Here is an 18,524-nt window from a genome sequence, read left to right on the forward strand (position 1 = left end):
TCTATGGTTCCAGATTTCTTTCCTAGGGTTTCTATCTCCAGCGTTGCCTCACTTTGGGTTTTCTTTATTGTGTCTACTTCCCTTTTTAGGTTTTGGATGGTTTTATTCAATTCTATCTCCTGTTTGGTTGTGTTTTCCTGCAATTCTTTAAGGGATTTTTGTGTTTCCTCTTTAATGTCTTCTATCTGTTTGGTTATGTTTCCCTGCAATTCTTTAAGGATTTCTGTGTTTCTTCTTTAATGTCTTCTACTTGTTTAGCAGTGTTCTCCTGTATTTCTTTAAGTGACTTATTTAAGTCCTTCTTGATGTCCTCCACTATCATCATGAGATATGCTTTTAAATCCAGGTCTAGCTTTTCAGGTTTGTTGGGGTGCCCTGGACTGGGCAAAGTGGGAGTGCTAGGTTCTGATGATGGTGAGTGGTCCTGGTTTCTGTTAGTAAGATTCTTAGGTTTACCTTTTGCCATCTGGTAATCTCTGGAGTTAGTTGTTATAGTTGTCTCTGTTTAGAGATTGTTCCTCTGGTGATTTTGTTACCCTCTATGAGCAGACCTGGGAGACTAGCTCTCTCCTCTGAGTTTCAGTGTTCAGAGCAGTCTCTGCAGGCAAGGTCTCCTCTTTCAGGGAAGGTGCACAGTTATCTGGTGTTTGGACCTCCTCCTGGCTGAAGATGAAGGCCCAAAACAGGATCTTTCCCAGATGCTGTGTTGCTTTGGCCTGTGCAGACTGCCCTCCGCGGAGTCCTGGAACCAAGCTGGTTCCGTGAAACCTGTGGCAGAAGCCTCTCAGGCTGAGTGGAGACGTGTGCTCTGACTAGGGAGGTGGCCGGTTGTCTGGAGCCGAAAATGGCGCCGCCTCCTCACCTACCACTTTCGACAATTTAGTTTCTTCAGTTGACTCCATTTTCCCATTCCATTACATGTTCAATGGAAAAGTAAATCTTCGTAATTTAGTTGCAGCAGAAATAGGAATGTAAATAATTCCAAGGTATAAACAAAATTTAAATATTCTATCCTCCTTTTAGCGTTCATAGCCTATATGTATATAAATATAGTTATACTTACATACATTCTCTCTCTCTCTCAGACACAGTATGTATGTATATATATATACATATATATGACATGCTATGTGTATAGGAACACACATATAGACACCTATAATGCACCTACAACATAGGTAACCCAATCACAAAAGAACTCGCATGATATGTACTCACTGATAAGTGGATATTAGCCCAGAAACTTAGAATACCCAAGATATAAGATACAATTTGCNAAACACATGAAACTCAAGAANAANGAAGACCAAAGTGTGNACACTTTGCCCCTTCTTAGAATTGGGAACAAAACANCCATGGAAGGAGTTACAGAGACAAAGTTTGGAGCTGAGANGAAAGGATGGACCATCTAGAGACTGCCATATCCGGGGATCCATCCCATAATCAGCTTTGAAACGCTGACACCATTGCATACACTAGCAAGATTTTGCTGAAAGGACCCAGATATGGCTGTCTCTTGTGAGACTATGCCGAGGCCTGGCAAACACAGAAGTGGGTGTTAACAGTCAGCTATTGGATGGATCACAGGGCCCCCAATGGAGGAGTTAGAGAAAGTACCCAAGGAGCTGAAGGGATCTGCAATCCTATAGGTGGAACAACAATATGAGCTAACCAACACCCCCCCCCCTCCCGCCGGAGCTCGTGTCTCTAGCTGCATATGAATCAGAAGATGGCCTACTCAGTCATCAGTGGAAACAGGGGCCCATTGGTCGTGCAAACTTTATATGCCTCAGTACATGGGAATGCCAGGGCCAAGAAGTGCGAGTGGGTGGATGGGGGAGTGGGTGGGGGGAGCGTGTGAGGGACTTTTGGGATAGCATTGGAAATGTAAAAGAAATAAATACCCAATTAAAAAAAATAAAAACAGGAAAAGGAAGAACTTGTTATTTATTTACAATTTGAGTAAAGGATGCAATGCATATTGTATGAGTTAGTAGCTACTTAGCGAAGATAAGCTGTTTTTTTTTTATTTTAACACCCTATCATTTTATTATATTTCATTTATTTTTATTTAATCTTTTATGTATTTATGTATTTATTTATTTATTTACACTCTAGATTTTATTCTCCTTTTGGTCTACCCTCTGACTCTTCCACATCCTGTACCTCCTCCTGGCTCCCTGGCTCCATGAGGATATCCCCACTCCCCACCCCCACCCCCAAATCCCTACCCCCTACACCACTAGATCTCTAAACTTCATGGGACACCCAGTCTCTTGAGGGTTAGGTGCATCTTCTCTTACTGAACTCAGACCTGGCTGTCCTCTGCTATATATGTATTGGGGACTGTAGTTATAACACAGTTGATAGAATATTTGCCTAGAATGCACAAAGTAATGAGTTCAATTCCTAGTACCACATACTCTGCACTTTCTGGCGTGCTTTAGTAATCCCAGTACCAGGGAGGTAAAGGCAGGAGAATCAGAAGTTCAAGGTAATCCTCATATGAATTTAGTACTGCACACAGTATAAGAGCTAAGACAAAGGGCTGGAAGATGAAGTTATAAATGGCTCCTGCAAACCTGTATTTTAGCCACAGGCCCCTGCTAAAACTTTGCTTTGCCTCTTTTCTTTTACCAAAGAAGCTCCTGAGAGGAAATGGGGAAGAATATACAAGAAAAGTGCTCCCATTTAACTTTGCATAAGTCTCACACTCATTCATGCCTGGCTTAGCTTTACTTCAGACAATGCTGTGCATTTCATTGGGTACATAATAACTTTCTCTAAAATGTACTACATCTAATCTACCAGAGATATGAGATCTTGAACAGAAACATGCCTTGCAAGTTGATCATTTGAAATTGGATTGGTCTAAAGACTTATTAATTTCTACATTCTAAGATTTGTGACCCTTTATTGCAGATGCATTTTTTTCGTGGAATAGGATTTGGAAAATGATTCTGGGTATAATACTATCTATGATGGTGGTCTCTATCCTTGTTTTTAGTTGTCTGCTACATCATGAGCATAAAGGTACGTATGCCATGTGGGAGCAGGGGAGGGAACTAGCGCTGCACATGCCTTGATTTGTGGGTCTTTCTCTTTTACAGTGCTCTAATGAGTTTTTGTTGTCAGTTAGCTGTCTGCCTTTACTTATTCCTTGTTCCTAATGTGTCCTCCCTTTCTGCTGAATCTATTGACAATGCTGTTTGGCTCATGTTGGAATTTTTTTTGTCTGATTGTGTTGAAGACCCAAAGCCAACCTGGAAAATGTTTTAAAAATGTATTTGTTGGCTGGGCAGTGGTAGTGCTTGCCTGTAATCCCAACACTTGGGAGGCAGAGGCAGGCAGATTTCTGAGTTCGAGGCCAGCCTGGTCTACAGAGTGAGTTCCACAACAGAAAGAGTGAGTTACACAAAGAAAACATCTCAAAAAACCAAAACAAAAAACAAAAAAAACCCCAAAACCAAAAACCAAAACCAAAACCAAAACAACAACAAAAACCAAAAAATACAAAAATGTATTTGTCACTTCACTTCCTCAAGAATCCAGTGACCTTATCTGTGGAAACAGCAATGTTCTCAACCATAGTAAGAATGGTAACAGAGGTTACTCATCACAGCAAAGGGAGAGATGAGTACACTGGGAGGGGTGTTAATTGCGACATTAGGTTATTAATTTATTATAGGAGAAAAAGTTTGCATACACTCTCTAATATGCTGTGCTCAAGAGAAGAATTCCTCCAAAATCATAAAATGCAAAACAAAACAAAAACAAAACAACAACAACAAAAACTGGGACTGGGAGAATATGAGGGAGGGTTACAGAAATTGGGATGTAAAGTGAATAAATAAATTAATTAATGAAAAAAACTGTCTCGAATTTTAAGGTGCTCCCCACTTAAAAGGCCTCAAATAGAGATCTCTTTTGGAAGATCACAATTAGACATCCTAGATTTCCTCCCAAGTGTAGTTTGGCCATCAGTTAGGGAATTCAGTGTTGTGACATCACAATTAGTGCACTTTCCACTGTTATCTATTGTCCCATTGCTGTGATGCATGAATCTGTATAGTCATTCTGTCATGTACAGTTGAGAACATTGCTGTTACCCCAGAAAAGTTCATGAATTTCCTCTCCACATTGAAAACTTCTATTTTAGTCTGAGCTTGCTAGCTGATTCAAATAGTTCCCATTTTCTACTACTGTATCTAAGGAATATAGAATGGAATGCCTGAAGAATGTTGCCAGTACTAGTCACAATTTTACCATCCCTGGGAATGACTTTGAATTTGCTTTGTTTTCTTCAACCTCCCTAATCCTAATATAATAGGTGTGTGCTGCAAGCATGGTTTTACACAATGCTAGGGATGGATCCCAGGACATTGTGTATACTAAGCACACAGTTTATCAACTGAGCTACATCTGCATTATACTGTTATTGCATTCTTTAAAATGTAGATTTAAGGAAAATATTTACAATGTACTTATAAATTATGGAGGCTTAGTAAATTGACATTTGTAGGTTCTCCTTCAACATACATAATTTTGCTAGCCCTGGATGATTATCTAGGACTCCAGTACCAGGCTTGATTTCTTCTTGCTGAGCAGGTCATAATATTAGTTACCACTGAGGGCATTCATGCCAATATTGTCCCCTTGGGATCCTCATGCCATACGCACACACACACACACACACACACACACACACACACACACGTACACACTCACATATATGTGAGTATATACACATATATACATATGTGTATATGTAATATATAATATATATATTAATGGCAATAAAATAGGCCATTAATTTGAAATAGATCTGTGTGAGATGTGCAATATGGAAAGATTTGGGGAAGAAAAGGGAAGAGAGAAACTGTAAACTTGTGTAAAAAGTTAAAAAATAGAAAACATTCTTTTAAATGTAAGAACACATTTCCTGTGTGTCCCACATTTTTTCAGGTATTAAAGGTTAAACATGTTTTTCCCAAAGCTTTTGAGAGACTTACAGTAGAAGAGACTGGATGCCCCAGGGAGTTTAGAGGTCAGGTGGGGTGGAGTGTGGAGGCATCCTTGTGGAGACAGGGTGTGTGTGTGGAGCAGTTGGAGGGTGGATGGGGGACAGGAAATGAAATATGGAGTGAAAAATAAATTAATTTAATAAAAATAGTTCTAAGTAGAGTTTTACTGTAAAAATTTCCCATTATTTGAGTGTTTATCATTGGCATGCAATGAGCACCTAACATTTTTCTAATGTTGTGTATAAAGTGTTAAATGGATCATTTACAAAGGGGAAGAATTAACTTTGTAATGAGAATTATTACATCACACGCTGATTAACAAGAGGCAGCAATGTAAAGAGGATCTTCTTTCTGTGGGCTTGTCAGTCTCAGCCCAGCATTCATTCCATCCTATAAACAGTTTGCCCTTCCCTCATGTCACCATCAGATATGTGAGCTTTAGTCCTAAGTCATGCTATGTTCTAATGGCCAAAGAAATATGACATCAGATTATAGCTCCTGATTTTTTGATATACTTTTCAAACATAGGAAACTTTATATCATAAATAGTGATTATAACTTTTTCTTTCCAGTTTTTAGGTGCACGTGGGATGCTCCTTGGATAATAGGATTATTAATAATTACATCTTCTGTGGTGACTGTTGTATTAGTCATGGTGTATTTACATATGAAACAAAGAGGTAAGTGCCATCAAGTATATGGAAACTTCTAGCAAATACCCTTTTTTTCCCAAAATGTCTTCTCACTGGTAAAGCACTTGGCTAAAGAAGGGTGATGGTGGCTTAGATTGCAAGATCAGTTGATTCCTTAATTACCTGTCCTACAATTGGGTTGCAGACTCTTTAATTTTATAGTTGTAATAGGAGCTATATAAAGAAGATAAAGAAAATGAAGATGGGGTAATTCTCTATAGCAATTGAGTTATATTCCAAAAGTCCAATGCAGAATTCACAAACTTGAGCTGTATTTTCAGTAATATTGTATTAATTCTCTCTTGTGAGATTTGGACCTTGCCTAAAATCAATATCTTAGCCTTTTCTCTCATACTCATACATCCACACTGCATACAACCTGAGAAGTGAATCTATCATAGGTCTGTAGTTCGGGTGCATCACCTCTGTGGCAACCTTCCTAATCTTTGCAACTCTCTTCAGTTCCTGTTTCAGATGTACATTTTGAATTGGATACTTTGTGGGTGGAAGACATAAGTGTAATCCTGTGTTCACTGATGGTTCCTGCCACCATGCTCGTTTCCTATACATACTTCAGGTTGAAAGGTAAATGCGATGAGATGCGTGTTAACTTGACTTATAGAGTGTGTTTTGTATGATGTAAAGATGTCTTTAAGTTGAAATTCTTAATCATTATATCTTAATTAGAAAGAAAAATTGGAAAACATGTGTGCTCCATAAAGACCTTCAGGGTTCTGGGGAATGTAGTTATAGTAATCTTTGTGCCTCAAAGACTAGTGGCATACTCAGATTGGATTTCACTTCTGACAAATGTGTCAGGGAAACGTGGAAAGACTACTGTTTCATTCATTCTCTGAAGGCTTGTAAGGTTTCTTCCAATTTTAAATATTAAGATGATAATGATGGTCCAGCTTGACACCTGTGACATGAGAAGCATCCCACCCATGACACTGCCTTATAGGCCAGGACCAAGAGGCTGAATAGTCTAGAGCTCTAGTATAGAAACAAACATGACTAACAAAAATGTCAGTAAAAGGATGCCTAATAATACTCCGTTGTACTTATAGACTGGTGCCAGCACAATCATGCTCAGAGAGTCTTCACCAGCAACTGATGGAAACAGGTGAAAAGATCCACATCCAAACATTAAGCAGACTTCGGGGAATCCTATAGAAGGAAGGGCAAGGAATGTAAGAACCAAAGAGGTCAAGGACACCACAGGAAAACCCACAGAATCAACTGACCTGGATTGAAAGAGGCTCACAGAGACTGAGCAGTCAACCAGGAAGCCTGAATAGGAGTGACCTAGGCCCTCTTCAAATACATTACAGTTATGTAGCTGGATCTACTGGTGAGACTTCTAACAGGGGAAGTAGGAGCTTTTTCTGAATCAGTTGCCTGCTTTTAGTACCCTTTCCTCCTACTGGCTTGCTTCAACCAGCCTTTTTAAAAAAATTTTATTAGATATTTTCTTCATTTANATTTCAAATGCTATCCTAAAAGTCCCCTATAACCTCTCCCCGCCCCGTATCCTGCTCCCCAACCCACCAACTCCTGTTTCCTGGCCCTGGCATTCCTTTGTATTGGGGCATATAATCTTCACAAGACCAAGGGCCTCTCCTCCCAATGATGGCTGACTAGGCCATCTTCTGCTACATATGCAGCTAGAGACATGAGCTCTGGGGGTAGTGGTTAGTTCATATTGTTGTTCCTCCTATAAGGTTACAAACCCCTTCAGCTCCTTGGATACCTTTTCTCCTCCATTAGGGGCCCTGTATTCCATCCAATAGATGACTGTGAGCATCCACTTCTGAATTTGCCAGGCACTGGCATAGCCTCACAAAAGACAGCTATATCAGGGTCCTGTCAGGAAAATCTTGCTGCCATATGCAATAGTGTCTGGGTTTGGTGGTTGTTTATGGGATGGATTCCCACGTGGGGCAGTCAATGGATGGTCCTTCCTTCCATCTCAGCACTAAAGTATGTCTCTGCAACTCCTGCTATGGGTATTTTGTTCCCCATTCTAAGGAGGAATGAAGTATCCACACGTTAGTCTTCCTTCTTGAGTTTCATATGTTTTGCAAATTGTATCTTGGGTATTCTAAGTTTTTGGGCTAATATCCACTTAACAGTGGGTGCATATCATGTGAGGTTTTTTGTGATTAGGTTACCTCACTCAGGAAGATATCCTCCAAATCCATCCATTTACCTAAGAATATCATAAATTCATCATTCTTAGTAGCTGAGTAGTACACCATTATGTAAATATACCACATTTTCTGTATCCATTCCTCTGTTGAGGGACATCTGGGTTCTTTCAAGCTTATGGCTATTAAAAATAAGGTGACTCTGAACATAGTGGAGCATGTGTTCTTATTACAAGTTGGAACCTCTTCTGAGTATATGCCCAGAAGGTATTGCAGTATCTTCTAATAGTACTATGTCTAATTTTCTGAGGAAATGCCAGACTGATTTCCAGAGTAGTTGTACCAGCTTTCAATCCCACAAGCAATGGAGGAGAGTTGCTCTTTCTCCACCTCCTCTCCAGCATCTGCTGACATCTGAAGTTTTGATCTTAGCCATTCTGACTGGTGTGAGGTGGAATCTCAGGGTTGTTTTGATTTGCATTTCCCTGATGATTAAGGATGTTGAACATTTTCTCAGGTGCTTCACATCCATTCGATATTCCTCTGTTGAGAATTCTTCGTTCAGCCCTGTTCCCCATTTTTTATAGACCCTTTGTTCTTTTATTTTAATTAGGTATTTATTTCATTTACATTTCCAATGCTATCCCAAAAGTCCCCCACACCCTCCCACACCCACTCCTCCACCCACCCACTCCCACTTCTTGGCCCTGGCATTCCCCTGTACTGAGGCATATAAAGTTTGCACGACCAATGGGCCTCTCTTTCCACTGATGGCCGACTAGGCCATCTTCTGATACATATGCAGCTAGAGACATGAGCTCTGGGGGGTACTGGTTAGTTCATATTGTTGTTCCACCTATAGAGTTGCAGATCCCCCCAGCTCCTTGGGTACTTTGTCTAGCTCCTCTATTGGGGGCCCTGTGATCCATCCAATAGCTGACTATGAGCATCTACTTCTGTGTTTGCTAGGCCCCGGCATAGTCTCACAAGAGACAGCTATATTTGGGTCCTTTCAGCAAAATCTTGCTAGTATATGCAATGGTGTCAGCGTTTTGGAAGCTGATTATGGGATGGATCCCTGGATATGGCATTCTCTAGATTGTCCATCCTTTCGTCTCAGCTCCAAACTTTGTCTCTGTAACTCCTTCCATGGGTGTATTGTTTCCAATTCTAAGAAGGGGTAAAGTGTCCACACTTTGGTCTTTGTTCTTCTTGAGTTTCATGTGTTTCACAAATTGTATCTTATATCTTGGGTATTCTAAGTGGCTAATATCCACTTATCAGTGAGTACATATTGTGTGAGTTATTTTGTGATTGGGTTACCTCACTCAGGATGATGCCCTACAGGTCTATCCATTTGTCTAGGAATTTCATAAATTCATTCTTTTTAATAGCTGAGTAAATGTACCACATTTTCTGTATCCATTCCTCTGTTGAGGGGCATCTGGGTTCTTTCCAGCTTAAAAATTCCACCAGAGAATTCCTAAACCTATTAAACAGCTTCACTGAAGTAGTTGGATATAAAATTAACTCAAACAAGTCAATGGTCTTTCTGTACACAAAGAATAAACAGGCTGAGAAAGAAATTAGGGAAACAACACCCTTCTCAATATTCACAAATAATATAAAATACCTTGGTGTGACTCCAACTATGAAGTGAAACATTTGTATGACAAGAACTTCAAGTCTCTGAAGAAAGAAATTAAAGAAGATCTCAGAAGATGGAAAGGTACCCCATTTTTAATATGGCTGTTTGTTTTTCTGGAGTCCACCTTCTTGAGTTCCTTTTATATATTGGATATTAGTCCCCTATCAGATTTAGGATTGGTAAAAATCCTTTCCCAATCTGTTGGAGGCCTTTTTGTTTTATTGGCAGTGTCTTATGCCTTACAGAAGCATTGCAATTTTATGAGGTCCTATTTGTTGATTCTTGATCTTATAGCACAAGCCATTGCTATTCTGTTTAGGAATTTTTCCCCTGTGCCCATATCTTCGAGATTTTTCTCCACTTACTCCTCTATAAGTTCGTGTCTCTGGTTTTATGTGGAGTTTCATGATACACCTAGACTTGAGCTTTGTACAAGGAGATAAGAATTAATCAATTCACATTCTTCTACAATGTAACCACCAGTTGTGCCAGCACCATTTGTTGAAAATGCTGTCTTTTTTCCCCTGCATAGTTTTAGCTCCTTTGTCAAAGACCAAGTGACCATAGTTGTGTGGGTTCTTTTCTGGGTCTTCAATTCTATTCCACTGATATTTCTGTCTGTCGCTGTACCAGCACCATGCAGTTTTTTTTTTTAATTTTATTTATTTATTTTTTAATCACATTGCTCTGTAGTACAGCTTGAGGTCAGGTATGGTAATTCCACCAGAGATTCTTTTATTGTTGAGAATACTTTTTGCTTCCCTAGGTTTTTGTTATTCCAGATGAATTTGCAAATTGCCCTTTCTAACTCGGTGAAGAATTGAGTTGGAATTTTGTGGGAGAATTACACTGATTCTGTATGTTGCTTTTGGCAAGATAGCCATTTTTGTATATTAATCCTGCCAATCCATGATCATGGGAGAGAGATCTTTCCATCTTCTGAGATCTTCTTCAATTTCTTTCTTCAGAGACTTGAAGTTCTTATCATACATATCTTTCACTTCTTTAGTTAGAGTCACACCAAGGTATTTTATATTATTTGTGACTATTGTGAAGAATGATGTTTCCATAATTTCTTTCTCTGCTTCATTATCCCAGTAGAGAGAGGCTACTGATTTTTTGAGTCAATTTTATATCCAGGTACTTCACTGAAGCTGTTTATTGGGTTTAGGAGTTCTCTGGTAGAATATTTAGAGAAACTATATAAGTATATAGAATACTATCATATCATATCATCTGCAAATAGTGATATTTTGACTTCTTCCTTTCCAATTTGTATCCCCTTGATCTCCTTTTGTTCTCTAATTGCTTTGGCTAGGACTTGAAGTCCTATAGGACTATTTTGAATAGGTAGTAAGAGAGTGGGCAGCCTTGTCTAGTCCCTGATTTTAGTGGAATTGCTTCAAGTTTCTCTCCATTTAGTTTGATGTTGGCTACTGGTTTTCTGTACATTGCTTTTATTATGTTTAGGTATGGGCCTTGAATTCCTGATCTTTCCAAGACTTTTATCATGAATGGGTGTTGGATTTTGTCAAATGCTTTCTTAGCATCTAAGGAGATGGCCATGTTGTTTTTGTCTTTGAGTTTGTTTATATAGTGGATTACGTTGAATGATTTCTGTATATGAAACCATCTCTGCATCCCTGGGATGAAGCCAACTTGATCTTAATTGATGATCATTTTGATGTCTTCTTGGATTCTGTTTGTGAGAATTTTAGTGAGTAAATTTGCATTGATATTCATAAGGGAAATTTGTCTGAAGTTCCTTTTTTTGTGGGTCTTTATGGGCATTAGGTATCAGAGTAATTGTGGCATCATAGAATCAATTGGGTAGAGTACCTTCTGTTTCTATTTCATGAAATAGTTTAAGAAGTATTGGAATTAGGTCTTCTTTGAAGGTCTGATAGAACTCTGCACTAATCCCATCTGATCCTGGGCTTTTTTTTTTTGGTTGGGAGACTATTAATGACCACTTCTATTTCTTTAGGGGAAATGGGATTGTTTAGGTCTTTAATCTGATCTTTATTTAACTTTTACCTGCTATCTGTCTAAGAAATTGTCCATTTCATCCAAATTTTCCAGTTTTGTTGAGTATAGCCTTTTCTAGAAGGATCTGATAGTGTTTTGGATTTCCTCAGGTTCTGTTGTTATGTCTCCTTTTTCATTTCTGATTTTGTTAATTAGGATACTGTAACTGTGTCCTCTAGTTAGTCTGGCTAAGGGTTTGTCTATCTTGTTGATTTTTCTCAAAGAACCAGCTCCTGGTTTGGTTGATTCTTTGTGTGGTTCTTTTTGTTTTCACTTGGTTGATTTCAGCCATGAGTTTGATTATTTCCTGCCATCTACTTACTCTTGGGTGAATTTGCTTTCTTTTGTTCTAGAGCTTTTACATATGCTGTCAAACTGCTAGTGTATGATCTCTCTAGTTTCTTTTTTTCTGGCATTCAGAGCTATGAGTTCTCCTCTTAGGTCTGCTTTCATTGTGTCCCATAAGTTTGGGTATGCTGTGGCTTCGTTTTCATTAAACTCTAAAAAGTCTTAATCTCTTTCTTCATTTCTTCCTTTACCAAGTTATCATTGAGTAGAGTGTTGTTCAGCTTCCAGGTGAATGCTTGCTTTCTATTATTTATGTTGTTATTGAAGATCAGCGTTAGCGGCTGTGGTGATCTGATAGGATGCATGGGATAATTTCAATATTTTTGTATCTGTTGAGGCCTGTTTTGTGACCAATTATATGGTCAAATTTAGAGAAGGAAGCATGAGGTGCTGAGAAAAAGGTATATCCTTTTGATTTAGGATAAAATGTTTTGTAGATATCTGTTAAATCCATTTGTTTCATAACTTCTGTTAGTGTCCATGTGTCTCTGTTTAGTTTCTGTTTCCAGGATTTGTCCATTGATGAAAGTGGGATGTTGAAGTCTCCTACTATTATTGTGGCAGGTGCAATGTGTGATTTGAGCTTTACTAAAGTTTCTTTAATGAATGTGGCTCCTCTTGCAATTGGAGCATAGTCATTCAGAACTAAGAGTTCATCTTAGACTATTTTACCTTTGATGAGCATGAAGTTCCCCTCCTTGTCTTTTTTGATAACTTTGGGTTGGACGTTGATTTTAATTGATATTAGAATAGCTACTCCAGCTTGTTTCTTCAGACCATTTGCTTGGAAAATTGTTTTCCAGCCTTTTACTCTGAGGTAGTGTCTGTGTTTGTCCCTGAGGTAGGTTTCCTGTATACAGCAAAATGTTGGGTCCTGTATATGTAGCCTGTCTGTTAGTTTATATCTTTTTATTGAGTAATTGAGTTCATTGATAATAAGAGATATTAAGGAAAAGAAATTGTTGCTTCCTGTTATTTTTGTTGTTAGAGTTGGGATTCTGTTCTTGCAGCTATCTTCTTTTAGATTTGTTGAATGATTATTTTCTTGTTTTTTATTAGGACATAACCAACATAACCTTGTGTAGGTGTTTTTCCTGTATTATCCTTTGAAGTTCTGGATTTGCGGAAATATATTGTGTGAATTTGGTTTTGCCATGAAATACTTTGGTTTCTCCATCTATGGTAATTGAAGATTTTGCTGGGAACAATAGCTTGGGCTGCCATTTGTTTTCTCTTGGGGTCTGTATAACATCTGTCCAGGATCTTCTGGCTTTCATAGTATCTGGTGAGAAGCCAGGTATAATTCTAATAGGTCTGTCTTTATATATTACTTGACCTTTATCCCTTATTGCTTTATTCTATCTTTATTTATCTGCATTTGTTGTTCTGATTATTATGTGTTGGGAGGAATTTCTTTTCTGGTCCAGTCTATTTGGAGTTCTGTAGGCTCCATGTATGTTCATGGGCATCTCTTTCTTTAGGTAAGGGAAGTTTCTTCTATAAATTTTTTGAAGATATTTACTTGCCCTTTAAGTTGAAAATCTTCCTTCTCTTCTATACCTATTATACTTAGGTTTGGTCTTCTCATTGTGTCCTGGATTTTCTGGATGTTTTGATTTAGGATCTTTTTGCATTTTGCATTTTCTTTGATTGTTGTGTCCATGTTTTCTATGGAATCTTCTGCACCTGGGATTCTCTCTTCCATCTCTTGTATTATGTTGCTGATGCTCACATCTATGGTTCCTGATTTCTTTCCTAGGTTTTCTATCTCCAGACTTGTCTCCCTTTGTGTTTTTTTTTTTATTGTTTTACTTCCATTTTTAGATCTTGGAAGGGTTTGTTCAAATCTATCACCTGTTTGGTTGGGTTTTCCTGTAATTCTTTAAGGGATTTTTGTGCTTCCTCTTTAAGGACTTCTACCTGTTTAGCAGTGTTCTCCTGTATTTTCTTAAGTGAGTTATTAATGCCCATCTTAAAATCCTCTACCAGGATCATGAGATATGATTTTAAATATGAATCTTGCTTTTCAAGTGTGTTGGGGTATCCATGACTCACTGTGATGGACGTACTGGGTTCTGATGATGCCAAGTCGTCCTGGTTTCTGTTAGTAAGATTCTTTCATTGGCCTTTTGCCATCTTGTAATCTCTGGTGTTAGATATTCTAGCTGTCTTTGGCTGGAGCTTGTTCCCCCTGTGATTCTGTTAGCCTCTGTCAGCATTCCTGGGAGTCCAACTTTCTCCTGAGTTGCAGTGGTCAGATTACTCTCTGCAGGCAAGCTCTCCTCTTGCAGGGAAGGTGCCCAGAAGTCTGGAGCTCAGATCCACCTCCTGGCTGAGTTCAGGGTTGAGAGCACTCCCTGGAGTTCGACTCCTCTGCTGGGTAAGGTATCTTGAGGTCTGGGTCTCAGCTCTGCCTCCTGGCTGGGGATGAAGGCTTGAGGGGACCTTATCTAAGATGCTTTGTTGCTTCTGTGGCCCCTGTGCTCTCCTTCTGGGACTGTTTTCTGAAAGACCCAGGATACAAGATGGTGCTCTCACCTGATTCCTGGGGTCAGAGCTCTCTTTTTCGAGGCCTACTTTTCTCAGTGATCCTAAGATCCTGGGTATGCTAGGGCATGTGTGGTATGGAGAGTCCTCTGGTAACCCTGGGACGAGTTCATGCCCAAGGTGGCCTGGGTCTGACACTTACTGGAGTAACCCTAGCTGCTGGTTGTGCGGGTTTCCTGTTTCCCTGTTCCTGCTGGTACAAGCCCCTCCTGGTTGTTTTGAAACAGATGTGTTCCACTCACCAGTAATCCCAAGATCCTGGGTGTGCTAGGGCACCTGAGGTGTGGAGAGGCCTCTGCTCATCCAGGCTTAATAGGAGAGGAGGTAACCTGTCTCACTACAACTTGAAATGCCATGGCTGGTTGATCTCTGTGAAGGCCTGCCCTTTTCTAAAGAAGACTGGAGGAAGAATTGATGTGGTAGGGGAGTGCAGTGGGGACTGGAGGGTCTGGGCTGAGAAGAGGTAGGGGAAAGTGTGGTCTGGATAAAAAAAATAAGTAAATAAATTAATTTAAAAATGATATTTCAGTTATTAGTGAGTATATACCATGCATGTTCTGTTTGGGTCTGAGTTATCTCACCCAGGATAATATTTTCTAGTTACATCCATTTGCCTGCAAAACTCAGGATGTCCTTGTTCTGAATAGCAGAGTAGTATTCCATTGTGTAAATGAATCACATTTTCTGTGTCCATTCTTCTGTTTTGGGAATGTCAACAAACTGAAGTGCCCAAGTGAACACACCTCAGTCCCACTAGGAAGAGAGAAGAAACCAATCACAAGTAGGGAGGGAGGGAGGGACCTGGGAGGGAAAGTGCCCTGTGGGGGGGGGTCGGTATTTGGGGACATAGGGGAACCTGATCTGGCATTGGGTGAGGGAAAAGGGCTGAAGCTCTGAGGCCTAGCAGAAAGAATGGAAACAGGCAACCTCGGGATAAAAGAGGTTGGGGGGACCCTCCAGAATGCACTCTCTAGAGTTGCAGGGGACCCAGGTGGGGAGACCCTCCAGAATGCATCTTGGAGGTAAGAGACTCTCAGGAATCAAAAGGAGGGACCTTAGATGCAATACCAGACAGTAGGGAGAGAGAACTTAAAGAGCCCATCTCCAGAAGGAAGACAGGACATCAAGTGAAGGATGGGGCTGCCATCCCACAATCACAGCTCTGACCCACAGTTGTTCCTGTCTGAAAGAATTCTAGGCATGTCTGAGGTAAAGAAGGTCCAGCAATAGGCGTAAAGTGGGATGGAGCTCAAGGGGAGGCACAAAGTCCTGACACTATTAGTGAGGCTATGGAGCACTCAAAAAAGGGACCTAGCATGACCACACTCTATAAGTCCCAACAAGCAGCTGAAAGGGTCAGATATTTGCACTCAACCAATGCACAGATGCTGCTGACCCCTGCTGTTGAATTAGGGTATGCTGAAAGAAGCTGAGGAGAAGGGTGATCCTGCAGGAGGACCAGCAGTCTCAATTAATCTGGACCCCCAAGATCTCTCAAACACTGGACCACCAAACAGGCAGCATACACCAATGGATATGAGGCCCCCAACACACATAGAGTAGAGGACTGTTGCATCTGTGTTCATTCAGAAATGATGTACCTAACCCTCAAGAGACTGGAGGTCCCAGAGAGTTTAGAGTTCAGGAGGGATAGGGAGTGGGGACATCCACATGGAGACAGGGGCGTGGGGAGGAGGTATGGGATGTAGTACAGTCAGAAGATGGATGGGGAGGGAATAAAATATGGACTTTAATAATTAATTAACTATTAAAAATGTTAATTCAATGCCATAATTTCTTCAATGAGAAACATGCACATTTTCACAAGGAATGGAGCCAAAAAATTCCCAACCCTACATTCATATCTTGGAAACATTCCCTAACTAATGCGTAAAGCTAAATGCCTTGCTTTCATTTTACAACCTATTGCCCTTATGGAAACAGTAAGAGATATGAAAAAAAGTAAGTCAGTAGGGATTTTCAACACCTGTTTATTTGATCTACCAATGATTTACAATCTTAAACTATTGCAGTAAAAATGTGCACAGTGCTAATAAATTATAATTTCATTTCCAGTGATTTTTTCTCTCAATACAACAAAATACGCAGTGATTTTTATGGATTATTCAGAGGAGTTATTAAGCAAAATAGACCCATAAATTAAACTCAAAGGAATAATATGCTTTATTTTCATTTTTTGCTGGTTTTTCTATAGGATTTTTATTGAAGTTGCTGGTGTATAGTTGGAGAAGCCAAAATAAGAATACTTGATAAGCCTCAGCAGTACTTATCAAAACTCAGCAGTTGGGTTGTAGGGAATGCAATAGACATGTATATACATGCTGTAATACAAATTAGCATTCTGCACCAATCTTCTGCCAAGAAAAGTAACTATTTCATTATCTTACATTCACTTCAGTTTGCCAGTTTGTGTTGGAATATTGGGTTATAGTCTGAGGTTTTGTTTTTAGGTGAAATCTCTATACCGTTTCCCTGAAACAGCTTGTTTCACCTCTTATGTTGAAGGGTTGATACTATAATTCCATAACTTACACTTTGGAAATTACAGATCAGGAGGATATATAAGAGTATGAAGGGAATTTTATCAAATATTTCAAAACCATACATACCCTGGGAAATTTCTTATATCTTTTATATAAGCACCAATTTTATTTTCAATAGCTTTTTCTAAGTAAAGTCTGTGGCAGTTCTTATTTTCCTAATTTTTTATTATGTATTTTCTTCATTTACATTTCAAATGCTATCCCAAAAGTCCACTATACCCTCCCCCCACTCTGCTCCCCTACCCACCCACTCCCATTTCTTGGCCCTGGTGTTTCCCTGTGCTGGGACATATAATTTTGCAAGACCAAGGGGCTTCTTTTCCCAATGATGGCTGACTAGGCCATCTTCTGCTACATATGCAGCTAATACCAGATGATTATAGATGATAAGGAAATATTTGGCAGGCAGATTTGCATACCATTGTTATAAAACAGTGGGAATCTAATTAGAAGGTAAGTCACAGGAACACTGGAAATGGAGTCAATGATTCACTTGGCAACAGGAGTAATGTTCTGAAAATACAGTTTTAAGTCAGTAATGAAATATAGATTTATGTCTAATAAAACATAATAAACACGAGCTCTGGGGGTACTGGTTTGTTCATATTGTTGTTACACCTATAGGGTTGCAGACCTCTTCAGCTCCTTGGGTACTTACTCTAGCTCCTCCATTGGGGGCCCTGCGTTCCATGCAATAGCTATTTTAACTTAGTCCCAAGAATTTAGGAGAGTCAGACATACAGAAAGAAAGACAGCAAATATTTTTGACACTTTTTTTTTCATTACACTGTTTACTCCAATTTCAAAATAAATAACCAAATCCAGTCAAGCTGTTTGCTAAGACGCTGGTTTTACTCACAGAATCTGCCCCTCCCCCAGGTGTATTTTCCTCTCATTGATTTAAACCAGGGAACTCAAGCTAATTAATAACCAAAGAAGTTGTTACTTTTGTCTTTGTAAAATAACTCAATATCTTACAAGACCTCAGTATGTAGTCACATTTGCTCTCAAATATCCTTACTTTTATTATGAGACATGAGTTAACAGTACCTAGTGCAAATATTTTTCCCCTGACTGATTGACTACAACAGTTAAGAGACTAAAAATATATGTGATTTCTTACTTGCAACAGTGTTTGTAGAGACTAGAGTTCTGAAATTTCCCCAAGGGAAATATGGTTCCATAATTTTAGACATGCCCAGATGATTATAGATGATAAGGAAATATTTGGCAGGCAGATTTGCATACCATTGTTATAAAACAGTATAAATCTAGTTATAAGGTAAGTCACAGGAACATTGAGAATGGAGTTAATGATTCACATGGCAACAGGAATAATGCTTTGAAAATACAGTTTTTTTTTTTTTTTGGAGTTAGGGTGCATTTTATTATGTTGTCCTCCCTCCACATTTCTTATGAAGAGATACTTAATATGGTTGATGCACAGTGGATGTGTCCCATTTAGTTTTTTTTTCTTTTTTTTTTTAATTAGGTAATTTCCTCAATTACATTTCCAATGCTATCCA

At 39.2% G+C, this 18,524-nt stretch overlaps 1 protein-coding gene across 1 annotated transcript in view; it reads left to right on the plus strand.

Annotated features, from left to right (window-relative positions):
- The window catches only part of LOC110293135 (selection and upkeep of intraepithelial T-cells protein 1), a 25,058-nt gene extending 18,143 nt beyond the window's left edge, over positions 1–6,915 (plus strand). The window contains exons 5-8 of the mRNA XM_021160927.1: positions 2,923–3,033; positions 5,597–5,704; positions 6,179–6,301; positions 6,784–6,915. Coding sequence (XP_021016586.1) covers positions 2,923–3,033; positions 5,597–5,704; positions 6,179–6,301; positions 6,784–6,830 — 389 coding nt within the window. The 3' untranslated portion in view covers positions 6,831–6,915. The remainder of the gene's footprint in view (positions 1–2,922; positions 3,034–5,596; positions 5,705–6,178; positions 6,302–6,783) is intronic.
- The last annotated feature ends 11,609 nt before the right edge of the window (positions 6,916–18,524 follow it).

This window comes from Mus caroli, chromosome 4, assembly GCF_900094665.2.
Source record: "Mus caroli chromosome 4, CAROLI_EIJ_v1.1, whole genome shotgun sequence".
Lineage (NCBI taxonomy): Eukaryota > Metazoa > Chordata > Mammalia > Rodentia > Muridae > Mus > Mus caroli.